This window comes from Centruroides vittatus, unplaced genomic scaffold, assembly GCF_030686945.1.
Source record: "Centruroides vittatus isolate TY-2023 unplaced genomic scaffold, ASM3068694v2 contig_19, whole genome shotgun sequence".
NCBI classification, from domain to species: Eukaryota; Metazoa; Arthropoda; class Arachnida; order Scorpiones; family Buthidae; genus Centruroides; species Centruroides vittatus.
In genome coordinates, this window is record NW_027121169.1 from 425,831 (window position 1) to 438,355 (window position 12,525).

Here is a 12,525-nt window from a genome sequence, read left to right on the forward strand (position 1 = left end):
AAAAGCTTCAAAGTACAATTTTCTTTGTCTCGCCTTTGCGCGAAATCTGACACCAATGAGTCATTGTTTACACAGCTGGGTGACCTTGAGAACATCTAGTGTCGTCATTGGCGGGACGTCTCAGGAGTAGGGTAAAAAGTAGGGTGAATACTAGATGGCGGTATATTTCTAAATATTTTTTTAAAATTACGATTTTAATTGAAATTTCCGACTCCCCCGACTTAATTAAACGTATATATAATAAAATCCATTAATTAAAAAAATTAAAAAACTATTGGATGTTGTTTTTGACATCAGAAAATAGCTTTAAATAACTTTACCGAAGTAAAATCAGCGCACTAGAACTTCAGAAGGATGAATGAAGTTCCATAAAAAAATCCCATAAAAAAACAATTAAGCGTTAATCGCGCGTCATTAAAGGTTAATTAAAATCGCAATAAAATTTTTTCTTGCGGGTAAAAATTTTTCAAAAAATTTGGGGACTTAGAAAACATTCGAAAATTCAAAAAAATTCCCCCCCTCCCCCAGGGCCCAAAAGACCGTTTTCTGTGTAACGCTATGTAACGTGCGCGAACTGAGTTCGAGCGCAGGTACAAAGGGTCTAGAAGTATTTAAAATTGAACATGATTAATTTAATTTAACTTTTCACAATTCACAAGATGATTGATTAGTTCTTTCATAAATGTTCAAGTTTATTAATTGTTTCCATATTATGCCATTTTTACATAAAGCTTAAATATGTTTCCCATTAAATGTTATGAATTTATTTTAAATGATATTCTAATGTTTAACTGTGTAAACAGAACTTTAAAATGATCAATCTATATTGTTATTAATTGGTTTTATTGAAATCAAATTAATTATAAACTATCTTGTTATGTAAATGTAATATAAATATATGTTTCATTGATAAATTATTTACTGTAAAAGCATTAAAAAAATTATTAAATGTATGTAGTTATAGAGTTTTATTAAGCATACAATGACTATCTTTAAAAAAATTTTGACAAATTTCTGATTTATTGTGACAGAATATTCATTCCTACAACATGACAGTTATAATATGATAAACAGTGGTATGGAGTTTAAGCTAATTTAACATGTGTTAAATTGTTTTAAAGTTGTCAAATTTGAATTGAGCTGCTGTTATTCATAATATGCAATGATATGGGGCTGTTGTTTTTTTTAACACACACACATCATAAGTGTGTTAAGAATAAAAATATTTTAAGATGTCTACTCCTCCTAATAGTAGGTATCATAAATATTTAGTCTTCACTTAAACATAAGACATGGAAAAAAATCTACATTTTGAAAAATATTTATTTTCTCCATGGCAATAGATTGTAATCAATATGATGAAATGAATATAAAACAGTCTTTGCTTAATGCTAAGTATGTTTAGTTACTGAACTGAGTAAATAGTACAGTTTGATGTTAACAACAGCATTTATGATAATGTAAATGTTGTGTTTGAGAAAGTTCAATATATATTCAATATTTTGAATAAAATTTCATTTTAACTCCAGGATTTGTTTATAAAATTGAAGATTATATTTGATTCAATAATAATGAAAAAAAATTTCAGAGAGAGACATTTTGAATTTTTTACACATTAACCTAATTTTTATTTTTGAATGTACAATTGAATTAAATACTCAAAATATAAATAAATTCAAAAAGTTTTAATTAAAGCTTTCAAATCATCTTTTGTAATATAATTGAATAGTACAAAAGCACAATTTTTCTTAAAATAATTGTATTAAATATTTATATTAAACTACAATAGCCTCTTGTTAAATTTCTCATTCAGATATATGTTTTTTTTCTTTCACATATAAAAGCACTTTTGCCAATAATGGCATACATCATCATACATCAGTTAAGTTGCCTCATCTGATGTATTGCTCATTCGATTAGTCTCCTTACTGATGATAATGGAAATACTGTAGAAGATGAATAAAAATGATGATGATGATGATGATGATGATGAATGGTACACTGTTCCAGATAATGAAGATATTCTATCTTCATTTTTTGAAGAATCTTACATGCACGATATAACAAGAGGCTACTATGCACATATATAATAATTTAAAATCATGAAATCATAAATGAAAAATAAACATAAAATCATAATATTTTTTATTTTGATGATATAATAAAGAACTGTCTAAATTCTATGTAATATTTATTATTGAATTTTTTATATAAAATACTTATTTAGTTTTCATTTTTATATTTAGTATTTTAATGCATGTAATGCTTGTTTCAAAACTAAAAATAATTTAAATTTTTTTAGGGCACATACATATACTTCGATTATGAGAAGTGGGGCCAAAGAAAAAAAGAAGGGTTTACATTTGAGTATCGGTACTTAGAAGATCGAGATTTGAACTGATGTTATATATCTTGGTTAAGGAATCTTGTACAACTCTCCCTCTTATTCTTGGAACAACAACCAAAAGTAACAGCTGACTGACAGCTAGGGCAGTCCTAGGAGATCTAGTGAGTTGCAGGTCAACCGAAAAGCCTGACTTCTGCAATCAGAGCTGGTTTTAACTGCCTTTGTGTCCTGAATCTATCAGCAACTGAAGACAGATGACTAGCAGGCTTTTCTTGTCCGATAGCATTTTTGGATTTGTGCACAAAATGTAAAACCAAAATTTACTGTGCATCAGTTCTGTATAATTATAGAATGCAGTCCATGGTGTGCAGCTGTAGTATGGGACTGGGTTTGATATTGATTTCTGTTATAGTTTGAACTATTAAAGACTTATCACATGAACGGGAAGTACTCTCAGGAGTTTAGGTCCTGCAATGCAGTTCTCACAGCATCCTGTTTATAATACCATAATATGGTCTATTTAATGGAAGGTCGGCTGTGGGGCAGTTGTTTCTGCCTTGTATAAGTTAAAGTTTGTATTATTTTGTAACCATTGTCATCAGAAACATTTTGCCTTGAATTCAGCTGGAAATTTGGTTGCTAGTGTGTTATACTCATTGTAAATACACTCCTCCATGAGAGTTATGCAGAACTCACTGTCCATGTCCACCTTTATCATCTGGCTGTTGGTCAGTCAGAATGGTTCTAGAAGTTTTCGAACAATGCTTAGTTTTCCCTATGGCTACTTAATTCTATTAAATGGCCCAAAATTTTTGCTCACCATCTCCCTGCTGGACAGAGGCAGTTGTGTGAGCAAGCTATCATTGCTTATACTTAAAAAAATTAGTGACATTTAGTATTTTAGTGACTTTAGATTTCTTTATTACTAAAAATGATTATTTCAGTTTAAATTTAGTCTTGCAAAAACTGATTTTCTTTCTACTGTATGATCTTATATGTGATGTGTTTTATCAGGAAGACTTTTGCATTATATTTTCACAAGAATCAGCAAAGACAAGCTTGTTTCTATCTGAGAATTGACTGGCCACTGTCACAGTTAAAAGAGTATTCATTGTTCTTAAATGTTTACTGTTAATTATGAGGGAGAAGATTCCAGAACAATTTTTCAAAAAATGAAAAGATAAAAAAAAGTGAAAAAAATCCTGGTCATTAGTTTCTGCCTAGAACAAGGAGTTGTGTTTTGGTTTTAGTCCTTCTATACAATGGCACACTATCCTTATTTTTGTACAGCAAGCCCATCAATGTTATGGGGTATCACTCTCCCGTTTTCTGTCTCAGCCAAGGGTAGAGGTACCCAATAGAGACGTTGTAAATATGTGGAGGGAACCCATGTTGGGCTTATAAAGTCCTGCTGAATAAAGGCAAAATAAACAAATCTTTTTTGTCCGTGCAGAAAAACGTGTCATGTTTTATTTTATTTTTATTTTTTTTTTGTACATATTCATTGCAGATACACAATATCATTAAATGGATAAATTTATGGTTAAATAGACTGGAATTCATTTTAATATGATATTAATGCCCATTATAATTAATTTATTACATTAATTTGGGTATACAGGGTGGGCCAACGAAAACGAAACAGCAGAGTGTTCGTGTTTGTCGAAGCAAATCGCTCAGACAGGTCAATTTTATTCTCAAGGGGACATCTTTTGCAATAACGTGTTTGCAATTCTGAATACAACAGACAACAAAAAATTTTAAAAACTCATTTATTTTCTATTAACTAAATAAACATTTATTTCGAAAAAAAATGTTTGTTTAGTTAATATACAGAATCACAAAAACTTTATTGCATAAGATGTCCCCTCAAGAATAAAATTGACTTGTCCAAGTGATTTGCTTGGACAAACACGAACACTCTGCCGTTTCGTTTTCGTTGGCCCACCCTGTATATATATATATATACTACATATATTATATTTTGCAGCACTTCTTATTTTTAATAATTTTCTCAGTAGGGTTTTTAATGCACTTCAGATATTTATAGATTGCTCAAATCATCCATATTTCTAATTATAAATTTAATTTTACTTGATTTTGTTAACCTTATTGCTGCAGTAAATACTTTTAATTTCAGTTTTTAAGTATTAAATTATAAAATAGGAAAATATAGTAAGAAAAACAAATATTTTATTGAATAAATATTGTATTTTTATGCAATAATATATGGAATACAGTACAAAATAAAGAAAAACAGCAATGCAATATAAACTCAGAAAAATGTGCCTGAAAATTATTTAAAAAAAAGAAAATCATTGTCATTTCTTTGGATTTTGGCACTTTGTATTTGACATGAATTGAATGTTAAATTCAGTCTTTGAATTGAAAATATTCAGTATTGCATAGGGCAATGTTAATCATGTAATCTTCAATTTTTTATGGAAAATGTATATGAGTTACGATACATATACAGTAGTTTATCAACTAAATAGATTGAATTTTTAGAATTTTCAAGGGGATTTTAGAGATGATTTTTCAAGAAAAAAAATGTAGAAAAATGTGGACTTTTTTAATTCAAGAAATGTGCAGTTACAGAAAAGAACAAGTTTGAATTTTAGATGTTTTTTCCTGCATATTGAGAAAAGTTCTGAACTCAGTCTAGAACAATCATTTGTTTATATTTCATCATTTTTTTTTATTATTATTATATTGTAAATACAGTATTATTATTCTTTACGTATTGTAACAAATGAAATTCTAATTGAAAAGTATGTTGTTTAATTTTAATTGTAAATAAAGTCTATAAAATATTTTATTGCACTAGAAATAATAATAATAATAAAATAAAATAAATTCCATAGCTTTGTAGTTCAATAATACATCAATTAAGGTAAGTTTAGTACATTTTTAACTCCAAAAAGACACACAAATGTTAACTTGAAAGTTAATGGATGTATACTGATGCAGCAATAAGGTTAAAGAAAATTAAAATTTCTTTAACATAACTAAAATTCTAATTTTGTTCAACAGTCTTTATTATTATTATCGTGGTGCATCTCCATCACTGTAATATTTATTGTAAATGCTCCATTGGCATCATTTTTTCATATGCAGCATCTATAAACTGGTGCAAATCATTTAAAATTTTATTTTAAAATTTTTCTGCTTGTGTTGATAGACAAAATGTGCTCATCCTTTGCCTTGTGGCTGCTGCCAGTTTATAATACATTCTTGGAATATATAATAATGTTACTATAGAATATATATCAGAAATTTCAATTTTTAAAAACAATAACTCGTATTTTAACTCAAATTATGTATAATACTCAAAGAATTATGTACAGTTTAGTTTAAATATATCAATACAAATATAGAGTGGCGCTAATGGTCATTGATAGATTACTATATAGAATGAGTGATCAGACTCTGTAGTTTTGTCATTTCACATGTTTTACTAGAACAATTGTGGACGTATGTTTAAAAGACCAAAACTGATTCTGCAGTTAACATACTCATATGTAGACCACTTCAAAAAGGATTGGATTGATGATTAAGGTAGTTTTTTTCAACCCTTTTCTAATAATGATACTCCAACTTGATCATTCTTGCAGAACTATATTTCGCGGCACTCCTGAAGTGTCGTGGCACCCCAGTTGAGAAACTATTGGTTTAAGCAATGCAACACATTAATGATCAGCCAAGGGAAGATACCTTCTGTAAAATAATTATAGGAAAACGCCCCTATTAAGTTGTTACACGCACGAAGAAAAATGCAGCTAGCCTGTGGGTGAGGCACGAACCTGTGATGTTTAAAGTCAAAGTTGAGTGTTCTCCATAAAATATAATTTATAAGATTTGTAGTTCAAAAATAGTTTCATTGATTTTGTTCGTATTTTATTTTAAACTAAGTTAAATCTTTGTGAAGTAATCAGAAATTTTAGCATGTTTTTTAACAATAACGTCCCTAAGGCTCCATTACAATCATTTCGAAACATGGCATCTTTCAGTGGCACCCTCAGGATTTAACAATGGTTAGCCGATCTGAACAGATAAAAAGTTTTAATGCTAATTCAATAAAATTCCCATCTTATGTCACCGTTAATTCATAAGTAGTATTGAAATAGAAGGCACAACACAATAAAAATGAATTAAGAAAAGAATTTTGGAAAATTTTCTAGTATTTGCTTTTCTTTGGAGGGTGCCAGAGCCCCTTAATTCCTTTTCGGGGTCTCTGACAACTTTTGAGAGTTCTTTATGACAACAGTTTGTTGAATATTATAGCATTTAAGATTTAAAACAATAATTTGATCCCGAAAATTTAGTTTCATGGATCTATAAACAAGACAATTGCTTCAAAGAACCGGCCTGTTAGAAGCTGCTAAATGAATTTAAATATTAAGGTCATTTGATGGAGCACATTGTTTTAGTGCTTTAAACATCAAACGCTACTTGCAAGCTCGGAATTAGACGGCTGGGTGGCCAATCAACCAAGGTAGTAGACACTGTTCTAGGGAATCCAGACGGGCCGAAAATGCCCCAGGAATTTTTCATGTGATGGTTCGTCCAGATATGTCTGGCCCCATCACTCCCCACCCGGCCCATCCCACTGTGAGCCAGGCCCAACATATAATGGGCTTGCTAAAAGAGGTCCTATTAGGGTCGATTTACACACAACAGTGACGTGCCGGCACAGTGACCGTTTAGTGCATAAACATAGATAAATATCACACATAGCCAATCAGAGTTTCATCTACGACACGTGATCTGTATTCTGTCAATCATACAAGTGTCATACATGAAACTCTGATTGGCTGTGTGTGATATTTATCGATGCTTACTGCACTGTGCCGGCACGTCACTGTTGTGTAAATCGACCCTTAAGACCCACGGCAGAAAAGAGTTGAGGGGAAAAAAGCTTAAGGAATCTTGAAAAAATTTCAGCTTGCCCGTATGGTATCTTCCATTTCACGTGAAATAATGAAAATTATTTTATACGAGCACCTTACAGACAAGTTATAAAATTGTTAAATACCTAGTTTATTGAATATTCGTTCCAAATTACATTGATATGATCGTGAACTAGGCTTACGTAATAGCTTCTAGTTTAAGCTGTGATGTGTATTTAACATTTTCTGACTCTGCCTATGGTTATTAGAGAGGGCCTTTTTCCAAACCCATCGTGGGGATGGCCGACCGTTTAAGGTATCAGCCTACCACTCGGGTATCCCTGGATCGAATTTGAACGAGTCAGAAAACCCCAGTAATTTTTAGGGGTGATCCATATTTTTAGGCCCCATGCCTCCACTGTGGGCTTGATAAAAAGACCGCCTAGTACCCACGTGTTGGAAAGAGTAAAAAAGCCTAAAAACCCTATTATGAGACGACTGTGGTGAGTTTGTTGTTATGGCAACGCAACACTTGGGCGATCTGCCTAGGTGGATGCCTTCCGGGAGGTCTTTTACGGGAAACTGACCCCTACTTAGGCGTTACAGACGTGGAGAAAACCCAGAAAACTCCACGTGGCCAGCCCATTCGAGCGAGGTGCGAACCGACGACCGAACTCCCAGTGTTCAGAGTACGAAGACCGCTTGGCCATTGGTGGGCCTGTGTGGTGAGATGTGGCCAGACATCCTTTTTTATAATTAGTAGCTACTATTTCCGCAAATTAAGTAGCCTATACTTTCCGTCGGAACCTAAAAAGAATGTAGTCAAAATTTTACGTAGATCGGACAAATATAGCAGGCATTATAGGAAATTAGGGTCATTTGATTTGGGTCTGGCTTTTATACTACAGGATTAATAATGAAATGAGCTAATGAGGAAAACTATTTCCCATTACCTACAGTAAATATTGTGCGAAATGAAGTTCGAAATGTTTGACTTGGCTACTAGAAGCTTCGTATGAAAAATATACGTCTTTGGATTGTTTTTCTGGTCTTTTTTTTAACTGCCCTTCGGGCACTAAGTGGGCCTTTTTTAGCAAACGTTTTATGGGTTTGTCCAGGCCCACAATGTGATGGAGGGTGATAAGGGATAATGAATCTCAGGAAATTACCACTTTTTCATCAATTTCACGTAATATAGTGATACGTCGTTCTTCGAACAATTCGAAGTTCGAATTGCTCGCGCAGTGAAAATACACGCTCGAAGGGTAAACAAATGTGTAGAACCTGGGCAAACTTTAGTTTTAAATTATGCCGCTGAAGAAAACAGCGCGAATAATCGGATCGAATAATTTTTTTTTTTTTCTGCTCATAATTATGCTTTATTCTATTAGTTAAAAATGAAAATAAGTTAAATTTTTTAGATAGTCACCTACTTATAAATGAATGATTTCTCCATAAAAAATACAATAATGTTTTGAACGGAATCTCTAACTCTAATGCTCTAACTTGTGAGATCATAAGGTGGAATTAGGAATAAAATAAAATACAAGGCGACTTAAAAGTTGATATTTTCTCATTCTAAAAGTACTTTTGGAAATTTTTTCTGGCTGCGAACTTCTACTGTACAATTCCAAAGTTGTCGGAACTGCAAACAAGAAATCATAATACAGTGACACTTCTGTTAACGGATACTCCTGAATACCGAACACCACTACTTAACCGGCATTTTTACAATCCCCGAACCCTTCAAATAGGACATCTATTATATTCGCTTCTAAATAACGGACACCTTCACCCATAACCAACCTTACGATAACGTAAAGTCCCGCCTTCAATATTCTGATAGAATTAATTACGTACGAAATATTTTAAAACTACTACGTAAAAGAATCGGATCAAATACTTTTTCAGAAGATGCATTTTGACCGTCAGCGTCGAAAAGACGCTGAAAATAGGAGTGGGGAGGAGGACAGGTTGGGAAAAGCCGAACAATAGAGAGGTTTCAAGGTCGCATGTCACGTGATAAAACACACGTTTGCTCCGCCCATTCGCCATTTTTGTGGTAGTTTTCGCTCGCTTAGCTTGCACGTAGTCTATTATTCGACGTCTTTTTTTAGTTTAAACGTAAAAAAATACTGCAGTTCTATTATCATGGATTAAGTTAAAAAAGATTCTTTTCTTGTAAGCTATTCTAGCAGTCTAACAGGACGAGATGCAGCTCTGTACGAAGAGAAAATTTCGTTATGTCAAGGCGATCCATACGAAGCCAGTTTATCAGACTTCGTCGTATATCAAGAGTTGTGGCCGAAAGTAGAATTTGGTGACATTATAAACTATTTGGTTTTTACAACAAATTTCTACACCCTGTCACAAATGAAAGCTTATAAATCTTTAGAGGCCCATAACTATTTAACAAGTGGCTGGGTTTCTCCTGATATAAAAGTAAAAGTAATGAATAACAGCGAAGTATTGATAATATTGCTTGGAAAGATATGTTTTCTTTTGTTTGTTTAAACTCGTGTTTTTACGTATTTCTTAAGTAAAAATTTTTGTCTGAAAGTAAAAGTCTAATTAAAAACAGCCGTGGAAATTTTTTAATTCAAATTGTTCAGTACCTTTATTTTCTAGTTGAAACTAGCATATAATAAGTCTACTTGCTTTTCGTTTTAACGTGTAATGTTTATAAGTTTGCACTAGCTAAAGCCTGAAATTACGTTAGTTATTCGTTTATAAATGCACTATACCTAACTAAATTAATATAAGCAAATCAGTAAACTCTTTTAGGGTTTAAAATATAACTTACTGTTTATTAACGTAAATATTGAAATGAAATGTTTATGACAAACTCTTGTATTGATATTCACTTTATTCGTAACGAAATTTTTCCGGTTAATTCTCGAGAGCCATGCAGTTTGCCTTTGTCGTGAAAGCTTTTGTTACAGTTTGAGATCCTTGATGACAAATAATGCCGGAAATTTTAAAAAATGATGTTCCTTTGTTCTTAAGTGAACTAGCATTACACCCAATTACACAACAAATCACCATAGTGATATTCGCGACGAAAAAAAACAACACAAGAACTCCAGTTAAAACGCACGTGAACACACACAAAACGTAAACAAGTCACAAAGATGGCGCTGGACAATTGCGCATGCTCATGACGTCACTCGTGATGTCAACATGAAACCTCTCTATACTGTTATAGAACACTAGCCTGGTTAAGTTGTCAATCATCCTTTTTTTTTTTTTTTTTAACTCTTTCCGCCCTGTGGGCACTAAGAGGGCCTCTTTTAGTAGGCCCATTATGGGTTCGGCCAGACCCACAATGGGGCGACCGGGTGGTGAGGGACGGGGCCCGACATATCCGAACGGACCACCCCCCCGAAAAATTCCTGGGGATTATTCGACCCGTTCGGATTCGATCCCGGGTCCCCCAGAGCGGTAGGCTGCCACCTTTACCGCTCGGCCATCCGGCCGTCTGTCAATCATCCTTATCGTCATACATATTAATGTTATTAAACTTCTGTCTTATTGTTAGTATTAAGCTTACGGTTCCAAAAAACCATAAACTTTTCCCGAATTTTCATTTATTCCACAAGAACCGTAGTACAGTAGTAACGAAAAAAAAAAAACTCGTATCAAATAATTTTCATCTATTTTATAATTTACGGTTATGACAATAATGTTTATTGTGGTGAAAGTTCAAGGGTCGTGTTACGAAAGAGATTTGCCGGCCACTTTAAAGTGTGAGAAGATATTCGGTATTCTGGCATTTATGACGTCATTTACGATGAACGGCGGTAGAACGAAGACAGACGACGACGACGCTTCCATTCGCCGACACAGCCCCGGGGCCACCGATACCTCCAGAGACTTCATCGGAACCAACGGAATTCTCCCGATCTTAGTTGAAGCGAAACAACGTCTGTAAGAAATTGTAAGTTTCCATCTTATATCCAAATAAACGGGTTACATTAATAAAGGTGCTTTGTGTCATTATGTCAACCATCAACCACATACCGTCCTTTTACCCGACTGCCGGCTGGCCGAGCGGTCAAGATAGTAGCCTACTGCTCTGGAGTACCCGGGATCGAACCGGACGGGTCGAAAAATATCAAGTCGGGACAACCCCCAGGAAAATTTTTCGGGGGTTGTCCGACTTGATATGCCGGCCCATGTCCCTCACCACCCGGCTGCCCCATTGGGAACCTGGCCGAACCCGTAATGGGCTTGCTAAAAAGAAACCTTCTTAGTGCCCACAAGGCGGAAAGCGTTTAAAAAAAAAAAAAAAAAAAAAAATCTCACGGACCACTATCATAAATTTTTTTTTAACGATACAAACATCTACAGAAACGTTCATTCAGATCAGAAAAGTTCCATTTTATTTTACTTTATTAATACAAAATCCACTTGTTTAATTTCAACAAATAAGTGTGTAGTTTGTTGCAGCTTCGAAATAAGTTTACGGATTTCTTGGATTTTTTCCACGAAAGACGACAATCGCACTCACATTATTTATTAATATATTGACATTATTATTTATTGATAACAGTCATTTCGTGTTTGGAGTTCTTTATTCGATTCTAAAACTAAGCATTTTGCATTTCTTTGGTAATACTTCACGCTCGTGGACCACCGACTGGCGACCGCTGATGTAGGTCGAACAAGCTCTCTGAAGCACCATCCTCACCCGCTGTCTGTCGCATGACACGACGTTTATTGTTAGTGGTACCAGTACATGGTTCCCGCGGCCGGATGGCCGAGCGGTCAAGGTTAGCATCCTGCCGCCCTGGGGGACCCGGAATCGAAACCGGACAGGTCGAAAAATCCCCAGGAATTTTTCGGGGGTCCGTCCAGATATGTCGGTCCCCGTCCCTCACCACCCGGCCGCCCCATTGTGGGCCTGGCCAAACCCATAATGGGCTTGCTATAAGAGGCCCTCTTAGTGCCCACTGGGAGGAAACTGAGGATGCCTTGGAGGTTTCAGTATCAATAGGGAAAGGATGAACCGCCATAGGGTAACGAGCTGGAGACATGGTCGTAGCCAGGAAGGGGCATGGGTGGGCAGCCCCCCAGTTAACCTGGTGTCCCTCCCCAGAAAATTACAGCCGAAAAAGTGTTGAGCAGATTTGCAAAAAGAAATAGAAAGCTGAAGCTAATTTAATTGGGTGTAGTGTACCCACTGAAAGTCTAGATCAGGCATCGTCAACATACGGTCCGCTTAATGAATTTATGCAGCCCGCGAGTAATCTCTCAATATTAGCTACTTAACTTCTAATAATTGATCGC

General features: G+C 34.4%; 1 protein-coding gene across 4 annotated transcripts in view; it reads left to right on the plus strand.

Moving 5' to 3' along the window:
- Not3 (CCR4-associated factor Not3) overlaps positions 1-3,805 on the plus strand; it is a 160,226-nt gene extending 156,421 nt beyond the window's left edge. For all 4 annotated transcript variants that reach the window (XM_067264488.1, XM_067264491.1, XM_067264489.1 and 1 more), the window contains one exon: positions 2,303-3,805. In XM_067264488.1, coding sequence (XP_067120589.1) covers positions 2,303-2,401 — 99 coding nt within the window. In that variant the 3' untranslated portion in view covers positions 2,402-3,805. The remainder of the gene's footprint in view (positions 1-2,302) is intronic.
- Positions 3,806-12,525: the final 8,720 nt, after the last annotated feature.